Genomic DNA, 17,896 nt, shown 5'->3' on the forward strand with positions numbered 1-17,896 from the left:
GGAAATTCCCTGGGTTTTGTTAATTCTCAGGTTATCCAAGGAACTTGTGGTAGTGTTTCCATCAATTCTAGAAATGAAATTATGTTATCAAATACTGGTCTTTTTCCTCTCCACTGTCTTTATAATGCCATTTCCAAGTTTGACTTGAGTAACAGGCAATTAAACCAGTTTTTTTTCCTTGCTTCTGGATTTTAAATCATTTCTAAATACTGTTCACTAAAGAATGTAGAAGTGTTGCATTATTCACAGCACTGTATCAAAAGAAAAACTGCATGAAATATTGGCATTAAGAAAGAGATTTTTTCCCCGGCCTCAAACTGTGCCAAATCAGTCACTTTTATCCAATCCTTGTTACAGCAACAGAAAGGATAAAATAAAGTTCTTGATGCTTAGTTTCACTACACTGGATACTGTTAAATACAAAATGTGTAATATCGTAAGACAGTGATTTTCTTTTTTTTTTTTTTAATGTAAAACATGATATGTTAAATCAAAGACAAATCCAGAAGGAATAACAAGGGTGATTCCGAGTAGGAAATTGGGAGCCATATCCCAGTACAGACTGGGACAACCAGTCTCTCTTGCCACAGCATCCTCCCTAAGCATACAGTTACCCCCACAGAGACTGCTTTCGTGCCTCATTTCTTCATTGATGTTTGTTATGACTTTTTTTCCCCTACCATGAAACTTTAAGTGTCCCTGGAAACATTTTACTGACTTTATTTTTTTTGCTTACCTCTCGATAAGGACCTTAATGCTGGTTATATGATCCAAGCAAATTACACTATCTGTCTCTGGCTAGGCATGCAGTTTTGAGATAGGCAAATCTAATTCATATTGAGTTAATGTGCCTTTTGTCTCTAAATCTGAACACTTCTCCAGCAGTAAAGGACAAAAGCTGATCTATGAAAATGCAATTATTCTGTATGACAAACAGCTGATTTGTTCGGGTTACAGACTTTATCTGTATACTAAAAAAAGCAAAAGAAGTAACAACGTCCTATCAATGCTCTGGAAAAAAAAAAAAATCAACTGAAATGTCAGGAGCGCCATTTCTTAAAATCAGTGCCAGAGCTGGTATACATGAACATTTTTCTATAAACATAGTTATTAGGGTTGCTTAGGATGGCAAGGCATGTACAAGAAAAAAATGACAAGGAATGAAGTAAAATACTGTTGTACACAGAAATCTGCAGTTAAATCATATGAGGCTACATTTTGAAAGGTTTTATTAACAATTTCTGTAATAATCACATGCAATTCTGCAGGCCCAGAACAGAGCACTATGTGAATAAACTATGTGGACAAACTGCCTGCAATGCAACTCCAATATTTTACATTCATTTTATACATTCACTTACGGGGTAAGGTTGGGGTTTTTTGTTTGCTTTGGAGGGTTGGGGTTTTTTTGGGGGGGTAGGGTGCAGGTGATTTTTTTTGTGTGTTGGGATTTTTTGGTGTTTTTTCTTTGTTTGTGGTTTTTTTTTTTTTTTTTTAAATACAGACTCATTACAAGCCTGACACTAATCAGATACTAGTTACAGCCAGGTATGCAAAGCACAACTCCACCTGGACCATTAAATATCTCATCACCCCTCTCTGCTATAACTCTTATGGGAGCAGCTTTTTCATAACACCTCCTTTAAGGCCCTCTAACCTAACTGTCCCATCAAATTTGAAAGGTGATGGTATTTTCACATTCTCCCTTTTCCACCACTGAGCCAGGGGCTGGAGAAGGTTTCCCTTCTGCACACCACAGGAAATGATTGTTTTGTTCCCCAATTAGTTAGAAATCCAATTAAAAAATACGTAAGCCCTGTTCAAAACCGGATTCATTTTCCACACAGCTCCTCCTATCTCAACGTGTTGGAACAGCCAACCGTAACTGCAAGCAAAATTCTGAAGCTGTTCATCCAGAGCCTGCATATTGCCACCAGAAGGCTTGCAGAATCTGAACTCATTAGCTCTCAAAATTAAAAGTACTTACCTCTTCAAGGACATCTGCAAGCTTACTAAGTATCTCCTCAGGAAGGCTCTGGAATGTGGGAACACTGCAATAGAAGAGAAACCTTGATTAATGGATCCCTCTACACATACATTTCATAAATCTAGCTGCATTTCATCTACGTTCGAGAGATATTTTGCCCTCATCATCTGGGGCTGAACAAGCATTCATCAGAAACGCAGCATATGTAATGGAAATATGAACTTCTAGCAGTCAAAATGTATTTTGTGACAATGGCAGACCACTTGCGGTAAATATCTGGAGAACCATTCATAAACTTGGTAATCAACTAAGAATCAGTTAAGAAATTGCTGGAATTAACCTGCACCACAAATCTGCTCAGTCACACATATGTGCAAATGGTCTGCTTCCATCATACCGTAAATAAATAAAAAACGGCAGAAAATATCACCTCTAACCAGCAACAGATAAAACACTGACTGAAACCACATGCAGACATAACAAATGCAAGCAGGAAGCCATGAAGTGTACAGGGTCAGCATCAAAGGACAGTAAGAATTACTGAAGACTTCATCAGGAGTTTTACATCCAAGTTTGCTTGTTTTCTTTTGCCAAAAAGCCAAAATTTCCACTTGTTTGGTATCATTTCCCACAGCAAAGGTCTCCTAGGCCAGGCTGGACCTGCTGGCTGAGATGAGAGGGCAATGCAGCAATGAGGAGCCAACTGGCCCAGGGTCCACAGAGCTGAGATTTAATTCAGTTTGGAGCAGGATGAGGGATATGAAGTTGCGTCTCAAAGTCTCCTGCAAGTACCCTGACCTTGAAATTGTATCTCCACTACTTTACAGTCTGCCCAGCAAGGCTGTGGAGTTTCCCTCCTTGGAGATATTCAAAAGCTACCTGGACATGGTCCTGGGCAACGATCTATACGTGGCCCTGCTTGAACACTGGGGTTGGACCAGATGATCTGCAGAGGTCCTTCCCAACTTCAACCAGTCTGTGATTCTGCAATACCTTGGTCTCTCATTCTCTATTTTCCATAACAACTTGATCATCAATATTCCCAAGTGATATTAAATGAAACACAACTTACATTCCAGAGGCAGAAATGCAGTGCAGTACTTGCTTTAACTGAAAAAGCTTGTCATCAGTAGACTAATTAGCACTGTATGTACATGAAACATTAGCCCAAGCCTAGCACTGAGCTGACACTACCGAAGCTATTTCCAAGAACAGTTGGTTCAAGAGTTGCTTTATCACACTCCATTACATGGTGCAAACTTAGTCCTATGCTCCTAATATTAAATTGACACCCCCAATGCATTGCTCCGATTTCAGGAACATGGATGATCAGGTGCAAAGCAAGGAGGGAGTGGGCTGTCAGGAGGAGTTTCCTGCTGAGAGGTAAATATAACCCAAAACAAGTCATGTTTTTCCTTTCACACAAGGTTTCGCTTTTTACTTTGGATCACATAATTGCATAAAAACTATTCTCTGCATTTTGGGGAGCTAAAAAACCCAAAACAAATGCTTATGTTTTTTGCAATCCTGAACTCTGGAGAGCAAGTCTTGGCATGTGCCTTTGGGATAATCACCCCATTTGTATTTCATGAGCCCTAAACACTTTCTGGATGCACAATTTGGTAGCTGCTTCTGCACCCAGAGAGAAGACACCCACAGAAGCACAGGAAGGTCTGAAGACCCTGCAGAGGTCTTGATAGCAAAACCCAATAGCTTGTTTGGGGGGTGAACTTCATTTGTGAGCATAATTAATGCAGAACTTGCTTTTATTAGCTTAAACATATGCTGTGTTGTAGTAGAATTAGAAAGTCTGGAAGCCTTCATTATTTGTTTTAAAAAAAATAACTTCAGCTGAATGTATTAAATGATAACAAGACAGAACTGGCCAACTAACTGCAGAAAAAATATGATTGTTCATGCGCTCAACAACATCCTTTGTTTTTTCTTTACGAATCACACTTTTTCACTGGAAACACATGGGTCTACAATGTAAAAAGAGCAAACAGAAACAACTAAAAAGGAATCATATGATGTCTGGGCCTAAGTATAAAATGAAAGTTCATTATACCAACTCTAGCATTACCAAATGAGGAATAAACTGATGGGAGGAGATAATACTCCCAGACATCTGGACAAATTTTACTGTGGTTGCACCATTACACTCCCAAACTGGAGGAGAATGCATCACAGCATATTTTTTACACATATAATTATGTCTGTGCAATCCAAGGGACGGTAGCAGAAGACATCTATTATAGACCAAATGCATGAGAAACAGGGAAATAGCATATGAGCTCTGAACAAATTCTAAATCTTACTACTGAAAACTTAGGATATTAAGTAAACAAGGACAATTTCCTAAGAGAAATGCTTACAACTTTAACACAGCAATAGAGCAGATAATGGGAAAAATCAACTTGTTGACAACACAAACTCCAACTACATCACATCACAGAATTACACAATTAATATCACAGATTTATGGTGGTTTATGATGGGTCAGTGTCCTTCTAAATGGCCAGAATTGACAATACAGCCAAATTAATATTTGAGTCTTATAAGAAGAGGTCTTAAAGGACCACTCATCACTTCAGTACCAAAAAAAACCTGTACTGAACAAATGCCTTTACAAAATAGCGGAGAGAAAACATTTATTGACCTGCTAAAAGATGTTACAAATTCAGGCCAACAGAGCTGATGATAACATCAAGAGAAGAACAAGACTCAAAATATGCTCAAGTATTTAAGACAGTATTGAATGTTTGGCTTTATTCTCTAGGTCAATAAAAACGTACCTCCACTTTCTCCATAACAACATTAAACAGATTCATAAAATAGATTCTGGCTTTCCTCCAAAATCTTCCTGTACTATTTAAAGATTTGCATACAAAAAATCAACCTTTTGGAGATTATTTCCATGTGGGTAATTGCACTCACAAGAAAATGGAGCCTCAGCTCTAGAGAGCAAGCTTAGAGGAAAACAGCTGAGCTGCAAATTGCTGCAAGTGGGAAAAGACACGCTAGGAAGACAAACAGGAATAGAAGACTCAAAACAAAGAAAATCTTTCAAGGTATTGCCGCACAGCAACAGTTAAGAAAAATTGTATTGTTTTCTATAACTATGTGAAAAAATCTGAAAATATACAAAAGACAACATTCAGCACTTGAGTTCAGATACATTTATTATTTATGAGAGAAGAAGTCCCAGTAAATACAGCTCAATCTCATCAAGAAATTACTTGCTCTGTCCCTAACTATGGAAGATCTGTGCCTAGCAAAGCAGGATCAAGTAAATCCAGATTCCAGTTCTTCTCCAACTGCCTCTTAAAAACCATCAATAATGAAGATTTAAAAACATCTCTGTCATCTACTCTAGATCATAACAATTGCCACAACTAGAAACAATATTCTGGTATCTAACACTGAAGTCTCTCAACAACATTTAAAACTTGTAACTCTTCCTACCTGCAGCACACGTGAAGGAGTTAATCCCACTACTCTGCACAACCATCTCCCACTTTACCTAGGTACTATTTCTTTTGTAGACAAAGTACTAGTGACATGCTTAGCTCTTCCTAACAAGCTGTGTTTCCTGCAAGTCTGGTTACCCAGTCCTCCTGTGGACTTTCTCCAGCTGCTTCTTATTGCATGTAACAAGGAGAAAATTCTCCACCTGCACCAAATTCTCCCTTTGCACTTCTGCTACCAAGAAGTTGCCCTGAAATGGAAAGATCTGCACCACAACACAGCCATGCTAAGACGGGAATCAAAATCTCATCTTGTTCATCCTGTGTCACTCCTGGGTCACAGAGAAGATGATCAGGGCTTTCTCTGCTACCTAATCCTTTAAACATATTGTGAGAGAAATTGGTTAAGCACTTAATTGCAGAAGAGGCTCCAGCTCTGCTACAATTTCCCCCTCAAAGAAAACAGCTGAACAGTGATCAGCACTACACCACCCAATGCCTCTAACACTGATTAGTCAAAAAACACCCAACCCCTATTTTGATGAGGTTATGGAATTAAGCTGGATATAGAGTGGAGATGCTTTCACAACTGAATTCTACTTACCTGCAGCCTCCCCCAATCCTCAAACTTATTTATGGTGATACGAGTGTTAAAAAGTATTTCTACCAAACATAGGCTTCCTTTGTAGAAGTACAGTCCAAGATCCACATGAAGAGATGCCTCCAGGCCACCCTACAAAGGTGCTGGTAGCACACAACAAGGCAAACCAGATCCATAACTTACAAAAATTGAATTTTAACAGCAAATGCCAATCAACCTGATTATTTTTTTAAATCAATCCACAACACCACAGTGTTTTATCACAAAAGATGTGTAACTGCTATCATGGGTAACAGGATGAGAAGCAACCTCCGACCTTCTCCCGTCTCCCCGCTCCAAGCCTTGTTAGACTCTGTGTTGAGCACAAAACAGAGAAGTAGCTGCACTGGTGGAGTAGGTGTTCACACTGGCAAGGAGAGGTGACTTTTTGCTGACTACATTCCACGCTATTCATCTATGGAATATTTTGTAGGGGATAACAGTTCACACAGCTGGTGAGGACACCGTGGGGAATTGCTTGCTGTCTGCAGGAATGGCAAAGCAGCTATTCTGGCTGGCTCTGAAACAGCCCGCTTTCACAGGAAGCTCAACATGCTGAACAGAGACTGCCAAAATAGGGGAAAACAGCTGTGCCAAAATGTCCACGATGAATCTCCATTCCAACACAAAACCAAAGATGTGCCCAACTGAAGGCTGTGGAAGGAGGTGTGAAAGCTCAGGCTTCCATCCTTGGCGATCTGCAGTTACTGAGCTGCTCTCTACTTTCAGGCAGAAGCAACATCCCCCATTAGTAACACTTTGGTTCATCCTTTGGATTCAACCCAAGACATTACTCCTGTACTAAACCAGCAAGGGCTTCCAAATAATCCTGGCTGTAACCCAACGGGTTGATTTTACCCTAAAAAGTACTCCGGGGCACAGATGTTAGCACTCTGACAGGACATTTGTCTTCCAACACACATGAAAACTGTGCAGTGTCCTTGGCTGTCTTCTGTCCTCAGCCCAACACAAAAACAGCTATCCACTTTCTAAATACGTTTCAAGATGCATTCCCCAAGCTTTTAAAGGGCATTCATTGAATGTGTTCATGCAACTCTACAGTTGGTGGCAGACATTTCTCACGGGTTAACTCTGAAACAAACCCTTTATCTTTTATTACTGGTTGGCATCGTAACAAATGCAGTTGTTGTCACTGTTGTCTGCCTTGGGCCAGATCAGTAAGCATAGTTTAAAAAACAAAACAGATCAGTAAAAGGAAATGAAGCCTATCTGCATTCCCTGAAACTCTTTATTTTGCATCCAACTGGAATGAAGGTTGAAACATGCTAAAGTTTTTGTCTTTGCTTTACCGCATTTGGGATGCCCCTACAGCACTGACTCTCTGCTTGGAAAGAACTGAGGCTAAATCTTACCTAGCAGAAGCTGACACTTGATTTAGGATACTCATGTGAAACTACACTTTGAACAACGCAAGCTGGAAATGCTATGTACAGGCAGCTGCCCACTGGCCAGCAAGTTGTGTCAGGTAGGGACTGCCAGTTCTGTCAGGATCATGGTCTTAAAAAAAAAAAAAGAACTAAGAAACGTGTTTGCAGCCTTATTCATGGAACTGTAAGATTTACTGTGCAATCTTCCATGTTGTCTTCTCTTTGCCTTCTTAAACTGTGACATGTTGCACCAGGGAATTGCATTTAGTCCCACCTTTCCCCTGTTGACATCTGTCCTGAAATCTCATTGGTATCGGTTAAAGTGGGATCTTGTAGAAGATAGTTTCAGAAGGAAAAAATAAAAAATGCCTATTGCTCCTACGCCACATTTATACCTTAGGTCCCTGTCATGTATGTTAATACAGCCATACAGAGTAAAAGAAATGCTGATTATGGAATAAACCCTATCCCAAGCCAGGAAGGCTGAGAGCAGAAGCACAAAGCATGACCTGCCTCTATGTTCTGCATTGTCCCGTATGTGGGATTTCATTCGAGTACTTTAAAAATGCATTTCCATCCTGGTAAGCAAGTTGCATGCTGAGTTTCAGATCATCAACAAAACCATCTCCAGGGTGCTCAGAGATGCTATGGCGATTATCCGGTGTCAGAAGTGCCTGGCAAAGCCAGAGCACTGAGATCATCCAGTGACTGGATCATGTATAAGCTTGCTGGTGAGAAACTGCAAAAATTTTTGCAGAAGTGGTAGGATAGGGAGTCTCTTTTGAACAGTGAGAACAACGGCAAGTAGTGCCTGAAGCCAACACAGCTGCTGGATGCCTCTGTGCAAGAGCCAGGGTGCAAAAGAGGCACGCATGCAGAGTGAGAGAGCTGTATATTCATTTCGTATTGCAAACTGTTGCATCAAAAGAAATTCCTCTTCTCCATCAGATTAGTAGGTATTATTTGAAGGATAAACCATTGGGTTTTTTTCATATGTTGTACCTGCCACAATAGAATTGGGAGAAAATAAGTTCAGAAAAGGTGTGTTTAGTTCTCTAGAAACTCACTCCTTGCCCTATTACAAATGTAATTGGTAAGACAAGGCTAGTTTTCCTGAAGCTATTTCCTGCACGTTTTGCTTAGCTTAAAGAATATTAGAGAAAAAGGAGAAAGGGAGATGGAGAACGACAGTCACTCATGCTCACATTAAGTATGCTTATGTCTGGCCTTGAAAACAGCTCATACAATGCAACTTTTAGGGAGAGAGAATACATTTGCTCTGCAAGTGCTGCAGATGACTTGTTGGCTGTGCTAAAGCTACAAAAGCATAAAATAATTTGCAATTGTTAATCTCAGAGAGGGTGAAAATGTTACAGCTATAGTTTTAAAGCTCTGCCATTCATAACACAGACCTTATTCTGGTAAATACACTTCTGAAAGGGGTTTGTAGTACATTTTTTTTCTCCCAAACATCTGGTTGTATACTAAGAGCTGCTATACACATGAAAATGGGAGAGATGCAGAAAGCAAATTAATTGATTTTTTTCCTCATGAGCAAGAGACTGAAGTAACGCAAGTGCATAGGATTGCATTTTTTTCCACTCATGATGAAAGGATAACAATGATGCCAACGGATTAAGTGGTCTGCTGACACCACAAGGCAAAATGATCGCAAAAGGCTGCACACCTTATTTTGGTCCAGGCTCTGTTTGTGTTCAGTAGGCTGTGCAGGTACTCTGGAGTAATTTTTTTCCCTGCTTCTGTCAATCCCTGTCTTTCCCTGACAGGGGTCCATTATCAGAGACAGCCCTCCTATTGCATCTCATTTTGCAGTCATTGGGGACATTGCACAATTTAAAAAAAAAAAAAACCTGCTGCTGTCATGATGAGAGGGAAGGCGAGAAATTAGCAGGTTTGTAAAGCCCTTCACCCATTTTACAGGCATTCATACGAGATTATTCTTCTTGAAAGGGACAATTGCTCCTGAAGAGCTACAAATGCTCAACAGCAGGAACTACTTTGGCAACCTCACTGAACTTTAGGCAGGAACATTTTTTGTTACTTGATTCAAGACAGACAGGGGATTCACACTGCTCTTTTGCCAGCCTGCAGAGGAAACCTATACCTGCTACTGCTATTTGAGTATGCTATGGGATTTTTTTGTGCTGTAGCAGTTGGTATTCCTTTGTATTTGCAAATCAAATTACACCTACAGTCCCAAAGGAAAGCTTCTGTACCTTCCAACTCCCCTGTCTTTTCCAACACTATTACACAGGTTATTCATGATAATAGCTGTTGCAAGAAGCCTCACACCCCTGTACCCTGTATGTTTTGTTTCTATGATCCTGCATTTGGAACACATCCAAAATTAAATTGGCCATGGCTTGCAATGTAATTTTTACTTCTTCAAAACAGTTCACTGTCAAGGAGTTTCTCTCCAGCATTTTTTCTCCATTCTCTGGGAGATTTAATGGGGAATGAACTCTCATCCTTCAGAGCCCATGGACAATCCTGGAGTGGGAGCACCAAGCCTGATTTATGCTTCTGCATCTCAACTGAAACTATAAGTGCATCACTGCAGCACTGGAAAAAAGTCAAATGAAAACCACCATCTCACCCAAGATGCTAATACCATGCCTAGAAAATGAAAATATATTTGCAATGGACTCAAAAGAGATCCTTAAACACCGATCAATATTGCTAAAAAATGGTAGAGTTTAAAGAAGTGACAAGTCACATTTGCATGCACAGTCTGTTTTGTCCCATTCCTCCAAATCGGGTATTTACAACATCTTCAAAACCAGTTGAAGCCAGGCATTTTGTCTCTAACAGATGTCTACTGCACTTGACAGAAAATTGTCATAATAATATCTTTTTCATGAAGATAGTGACAATACTATTTCCAAAGCACAGACCCTGTTTTGCAATGTTCATTGCTGTTGTAATGCTGCTTCCCGCCTCCGTCCTTCTAACTGTCACCATAAAATGAGTGTATTAAAAAGATTACCATAGTTTTCTGTCTTCATAATTACATATATACAAAAGAAAAATAAGCTGTAAATGTTTTTAAGGTCATCTGAATAACAAGCATTTCACATTCTCCCAGGCAACTTCTTTCAGTGCCCACCACACCAAAGGGACCTGAGAGTTGAGTCCCTAATATTGAACTTGCAAAGCAAAATTACTCCCCAACACAGAAGCTGACCAAATCTACACAATTCCCAAAGCAAGCATCAAACTATCTAAACATCTTCTCTTTTTTTGTTATTGTTAATTCCTACAAGAACAGACAGAATGCTTTTCGCACTATAGTAAATGAATAGTACAGGATTAAAAAATATGGAAATCCTGCCCGACAGATTCCTATGTAGTGAGTTGGCTGGGGTGACTCTGTGGTTGGCAGCATCATCAATGGCCAGATGCAGCAAAAAGCAGCAGAACTGGGTTTGTGGGCAATCTTGAGCTCCTCCCTCTGGATCAATGCATCTGAGATGACTTACTGAGGGAGAAGTCCAAACAAAAGCACTTCTGATCCGTAGATCATCACTGAGAATAGTCTTCCAGGTATTGACTTAGTTACCTCCTCCGCAAAGAAATAAGCTACAAAAAAGGCACCAGAGCCCAGAACAATTTGTTCCTCTTCATGGTGGAAACCTGGGTCAGCCACGTTTGCATGAAATTATGAGAGTGGCCCCATGTAAATTCATCTCAGAGTGCTTGACAGAGGCATTTGAGACCTTCCTACAGGCAAGCAGTGTTGGTGCAAACCCCAGGTAACACCAGCAAGTACCCCAAGACATCCAGGACATCCTCACCAGCCTAATTCAGTGATTCTAACCCAACACATCAATGGGCAAAAAAGCCTTCCTCCTAATTTCTAACCTGCACAGCCCCGGGGCAGTTTTGAATAATTACTACTTTGTTTGAGACATGGGAGGAACACTGACTTCAAGATTTGCCCAAGGCAAAAAATACACAGCCAGCAAATCCCTTCCTATTTTGAGCAAAGTCATTCTCTTGGCAGTGTGCTCATTTGCTGGTTGCAGTGGAAAGGACAGCACATGTGTTATTGATTTGTGGGTGTAATACAGGAAATTTATCCTCTGCAAAGCTCTGAAGCCTAACAGATGGCGACTCCTCTTAATTCCTTATTTCTAATGGCTTTTATTCATACTCTTGGGAATGCTGCTGCTGTTGCTCTTTGTCTTTTGGCAGAAGAGATCTGAATGCCTTTTTATGGGTGTTACAGGGACCTTTGCCTGAGCTGAGTTTGGATCCACTTGAAACATATAATACTACATGTTTTAGGAGGCTTAGCATACCAAATACCTTCAAAACGATGCTAAAGCCATAACTGGTACACCTCTCTTTCTCCAGAATACTCTTCATTCCCCTTACTGAATCAAAGAAAAGAGAAGAACAACTTAATCTTTGAGTTCATGATGCTGTTGATTTTCTCCCTCCTTCAGCAAAACCCTCATATCTCAGGAGTCCAAAATTTGCTATGCACAGCAAGCGTCCACAGCATTTTTTTTTGCACTGAAAACAGAACGCAGCTGAAAGTGAATTAAATGTTGAGGATTTTGAAGTGGCTTGGATTGTACTGGAGAAATAATCAAATATGCTTGACAGATTTGAAATAAGGTTTGAAAATTCAATTGTTTGAGAAAACATAACCTTGGGAATATTACAGATAGGCAAGCAACACAATGGGTAACAAAAAACTCAAATCAAAACAAAAAAAATGTGCTGGGAAGACAATTTCAATTATTCAATACAACTCTATTCAGCTGCTGTCAATCTTCACTTAACCACTTCTTTGGCATTTGCTCAAAGAACAGCCCATCTAGGAGCTGCAGCCCTAAAACTGGCTCCCAGATTCTCGATTAGCAGACATCTCTGTTAAGACCAGGTGCAACCCTATGCCCAGGCTCATCCCAAAGTGCCTGTCAGGAGCACAGCACCCAACCCACATAACCTTCAAACTGGAGCATCTCGGGTTTGGATGAGCATCAGAACAAGAACAAATCCAGCCACGTTGACGCACCACGATCCGCAATGCACTACAGGTACACAGTGCTTTGTAGCAGGGGGCAAAGTTTTTGACAGGCAGTAAGCAGTGAGACCAACCACTGTGGGGTGGTTGATCCGTGTAATCGCTGCTCTTGTGTCAGAGGGGAAACTAGGGAAATTTTGTGTTGGATCCGACACATGGTGGATCTGTCCTCAAACAAACAGAAACAGATGTTTAACTTCACTCTATGCAGCACATCCTATTTTTCCATTATTTTTTCCGCTGCCAACATGAAAGCTTCACTAACTTCTATCAATTTGTTTAATTAATTGCTAATCAACAGACTACAAAAATTCAGCACATTATACAAATGCCTCTGTATCTCACAAAGGAATCTCCACAGGCATGCTGCTACATCAATCCATCTGAGCTGACAGGAGACCAAGATCATTGATACTCAAGGATCGTTCACCCATGGTTGAACCTCTAAACCTTTTTCACTTGGCCCATTTCAAAAAAGTGATAAAGACAATATTGAAACTTGAGTATTTGGGAATTTATAGCGGGTACTCCCTGAGCCAACACAGTTGATATTTATATAGGGCAATAACACACAGGGAAGACAGGACACAATTTCAGGACTTCTGTTGCAAACATGAAGCAAGCAGAATGGAACCTGACCCCGCAATTCGCCCACAGATATGTCAGTGAAGGATAAAGGACAGGAGAGATGGAACTAAAAGGAAGGAAGTTGGTGTGCTCATTTTTGGTGCTGAATCTTTGCCCTGAGCCCTCCCTGTAACTGAGGATGCGCTGCGCTGCTCCTTTTTCCCCATGGAAGCATCCAGTGAGACTGGCTATGCACAGAGCCTGTCCTCCTGAAACAGTGAACCTAGCACCCTATGAAAATTTTTTTTAAAATATAATTTATGCCAGTCAGCTTTTTTTTTTCACAGAAAGGAGGTCGTCATGATAATATTACAGCTGGCTGACAAAGGTAAATGTTGTTATTTATGGTACCTTCATTTATTCAAGGCCATGTGGCATCTTGATTAAAAACGCCATTATATCTGTGTAGCAGGAAACACTTTAGACTAAAATCTCACTAATTAACTGCTTTCAAAATATAGTTAAAAGAAGGGTGATGGGTGTTGAAAGCACTTCCGGTAAATCCATTTCTAGTTCACTGCCATTTCTATTGATCATTCCTCAAGATTGCAGACGAGGCAATTTACTCCTCTCTGGTGATTAAAGTCTAACAAAATGACCTTTAACAGTCCAAGTATCCAATAACTCCTTTTTGGAACAGGCATGCAGATCACAGCTGCAGCAACAGAGTGAGCATGCAACCGACTTAAAACAAGGTAGCCAGGTTGTCCCCGATAACGTCCTCCAAAAAAAAATCCATTAACATTCTTTGGAGTAATGAATTTGGCACTCTATATGGATTCAAAGTAATTATTACCTACATGGGAGAAAGATCAGATGATGAAGATCATCTTACAGCTGAAAGAGGGCAAGTTCCATTGCAATTAGAAATTGGATAAACTGAGATTTTTACCTCATTTCCCAGTTTCTAGCAATAAGGCAAGTACTAGAACAGCAATATCTGGGACAGAGCCATCTTCATTTGGAAGCCTATAAGACAATGACAGATATTTTCTTATAAAGACATGCTTTTTCCTTTCTCTAATAAAAATTCAGTGGCATGTGTCTACGGAGGTTGTAATGGATCTTAGTGGCTTAGGGAGACCGTCACTTTTCAGGTGTCCCTTAGATATCCAGGACCTCATGAAGACAGCACTAGGAACAGTTTCCTTATGAAGGGTGGAAACAACAGTTTAACCTGTCATCTGAAAACACAGAGGAACAAAAGCTCCTGGCTTTCTGGTGCCATTTAGAAGGGTAAAACCCATTAGCATGGTCTTGTAAATCCAGGTCATGGACCACAACCCTGGTTTCCTCCAAAAGAGGATCCAGGAGATGCTGAGCATCTCCCTTCCCTACAACTGCAGTGGAGTAGAGGCCATGCTGGACAGCACATCTACTGCCTTCAGACTTCTCTGTGTTGGTTTGATCAGTTCAACCTCACCTCCTGTTTTGAAGGAGGGTTTGGACCAGAGGACCCCATGGACCCTTCAGGCACGAACTACTCAGTTATTCTATGCTCTGAAAGAAAATACTGATTTCTTCTGTATTTACCTGCTCTAGATAAGGGCTTACATTTTATTTAGCTGTTTTGAATATCAAGCCAAATTGATGTTTTAAATAACCTCTTTTATCTTTCTACCCTAGTGCAAAGCATTAGAAATCCTGTGTATATGGATGTGTGTGTTCATGCGCACACATATTCCAACTTGCTTTGAAAGTTATCTTCGAAGTTTTCTTTATCTAACAGTCTGGCTTTTCTTGTTAAAATCAGTTATCTTATTGATTTGTAGTGTGCTTAGGCCAACTGCTCCTCCTTAGCCCCCCTGTTAGCAGCTTAACAGAATACTAATTCGCTACAGGTCAGCTGTAATTTTCTGAATTTTTAAGAAGACAAGGATTTTTACTATCCCTCTGAAGACACTTTAAACCTAAGCCTGATCTGTCTTCATCTATAGTTCAATTCAACAGCATAATTCCTGCAAGCATGTTCTTTGAGATCATTTTCATTGTATGTAATGCCCTTTCTATTTTCTCTATGCTTTAAAATCCATATTTGTAATTGTATTGTGAACTGCTGGGGCACACGGTGAGTTTGTGTTCATTGAACTGTAGAAAACCTTTTCAACTTCCAGAAGTAATTACACTGGTTTATTGGTGTCTATATGAAGTTTAAATTGTTCTTCCTAATATGCATTACCTTGTATTTTTTGAAGTCACAAGTACTGCACTACTCAGTTCCCACAGTTTAAGCCACTGGTGATTACTGTCCTCCTCAGTTTTCAGTGACCTATGAATTGTATTTATTTGCAAGTCATTTGCGTGATATTTCCACAGACAGTATATAACTGAATTTAAAATGCATTCCTGACGCTCATAAAAGTAATAAAAATGTCACCTTCTGTCTGCACATTAAAAATTCATCCCATGCATGTAGAGGACAAATGCATAAAATGATCATTACAATGTGCAAATGTACCTGATACAGGAAAACGAGACCAGTCTCTGATTGGACATAAAAACATTTAATAGATCTGTGCTCAAATGGCAGTATTTATGGAACTTTTCTAAAGTTGATGAAGAAAAAATGCTCCCATTAGTAACTTGACTAATCTCACTTTAGTTTGCTTCAGAAATGTCATTTGTACCATTATTAACAAGATGGACCCTGTGTGAATTTAGAATAAATTCCCTGAAACAAAACTCCAAAGATACACAATTTCATGTTAGGTCCTAACATCCTAATCCAGAGAGCCAAATTATGTATGTGACTACTTTTCTGATGCACATATAGCACTGAAGGGGAGACTATTAGCATTTGAAAGATATTCCCACTCAGAGCAGAACTTCAACACTTATTTAAGGTTTGTAAGCTCATCCCTGAGTCTGCTGTGGACAGCTGTCTCCATAACGTTGGGCCAGTGGAGCTGCTGTTGTCTGTCTTTCCTCTTCTAAAATGCTGTTCGTGTGCACATTCTAGGTTCCTATCTCTGCATTTAGATTTTTTCACATCTGAATTTATATTAAAATCACCAAAAGATTCAAGCTAGCCTGTCCCCGTGGACAGGACATTGAAATAACATTCAGAAAACTCAACTATTTTTCTTGACTTGAGCCAGTCTCTAGCAACTGGCTGTTGCATCGCAATGCTTTTGTTGTCCCCTCTTAAATTTTATCTGTCTTAGCCAAAGTAGCGATAAGCCTTTCAGGACAGTCGCTCAACTCCTATTTTTTGCCTGCTCAGCACAAAGCAACTTTAACAGGCAATTAAGCACATTGTGAGTCATTCACTCCTCTCAAGATTCCCAAGACAATTCTTAAAATTGGTTCTAGAAGTAGAAATTAAAATCCATCTTTTGCTCACATGTGTTATTTTTCATAAGCATGAAATATTACATACAGCCTCCTTTTCCCATGTCAGAATTGACTGATTTTGGTTATTGCAGCCCTGAGGCCGAGCCCCAGTCATTCCAACCTGCTGTGTTTGGGAGCCTTGCTGAGAACTCTGGATCAGCAGCACCACAAAGTATGCACAGGCTGATGAGTGTTTCTATTCTGCTTGCCTTAATTCAAATGCAAACGCCTCCAGGAATTCAGTACTGAGGATTTTCTGTGCTCCATGTTGTTGTGGATCTGATAGCTTGTTATTCCTAAGATACTTTGTAGAGTTATTTAAACACAGTAGTTTGAAGTGATTTAACCTAGAATATCTCAGTTCATGGTCTAGCAGCAGGCAGGTTTGCTGGAGGTGGTTTGTATCCCCAGCTTGATATTTCTCTGCACTTTCATCTACTCACTCCAAGTAATCATTTTCTGACCAAAATCTACACTAATAGTGGATTTATCTTTTAAGTATCAGCATCAAGATGCAGCTGATAGCTTCTAAAGAGGGGGGAAAAACCCTCAGACCAGGAATGTTCTCCCCAGATACTCAATGTACATGCGTCAAATGAATGCCACAATTTCAAAACCAAACTCAAACCACCATTTTGATTAAAACTCATCAACAATTGCTCAGGAAAGCCAAGACTCCTTGCTTCTCCAAATGAATATTTATGGAAACCAAGTCAGGCAGTTTCAGCCATTCAAAACTATTCTCATGTGCTACTGCAGCTTGCCGTATGGTTTTGATTGGAAGACCTCAGGAAAATACTCACATTAAGGAAACGTCGAGTGTGCCAAGGCGGCTGTTCTCGGACTTTCCCAGGGAAACTGCTCTGTCTATCATGGAATAATGCCTTACTTGGCCATCTAAAAAACAGGCTATGGAAGTAAAGGTCTCCTGAGATCCAGGTCAAGCACTGGCAAGCATCTGCACTTCTTTTGGAGAGTCTCTTCGCCTGGAGTCTCTTCATTCAGGGAGATTAAGAATGGGCCACCCTAAGTATTTGACACCATCACAGATAGGACATTATGCTGAGCAGCATGTTTAGGTCAGTCTGAGAATGAGAACAGAACTTGATCTTGAACTATCAGATACAAGTCAGTATTTTTTCTCTCAAAGCAGACTGAAGAAAGAGTAGACCTCCATTTTTCTCCAGTTTGGTGAAGGCCCCTACACTCAGCCTCAGTTTCACTTTAGTTGGAAGCTCCCAAATAGGAGCCAGATTCTTTGTTTTCTTCAAGTTAAGATGAATTTAACACTTTCAGTTCAATGAAGGGGAAAATGTAGTACATAAAAGCCTTTCCTTTTTTCTGGTCAGCTCACTAACAAAAACCCCAGACACTTCCATCCTTATACACCTGAGTAAT

At 40.1% G+C, this 17,896-nt stretch overlaps 1 protein-coding gene across 4 annotated transcripts in view; it reads right to left on the bottom strand.

Annotated features, from left to right (window-relative positions):
- Positions 1 to 17,896, bottom strand: part of PRKG1 (protein kinase cGMP-dependent 1) — a 553,253-nt gene that overhangs the window by 157,504 nt on the left and 377,853 nt on the right. For all 4 annotated transcript variants that reach the window (XM_075423234.1, XM_075423233.1, XM_075423236.1 and 1 more), the window contains one exon: positions 1,988 to 2,051. In XM_075423234.1, coding sequence (XP_075279349.1) covers positions 1,988 to 2,051 — 64 coding nt within the window. The remainder of the gene's footprint in view (positions 1 to 1,987; positions 2,052 to 17,896) is intronic.

Source organism: Opisthocomus hoazin, chromosome 6 (genome assembly GCF_030867145.1).
Source record: "Opisthocomus hoazin isolate bOpiHoa1 chromosome 6, bOpiHoa1.hap1, whole genome shotgun sequence".
NCBI lineage: Eukaryota > Metazoa > Chordata > Aves > Opisthocomiformes > Opisthocomidae > Opisthocomus > Opisthocomus hoazin.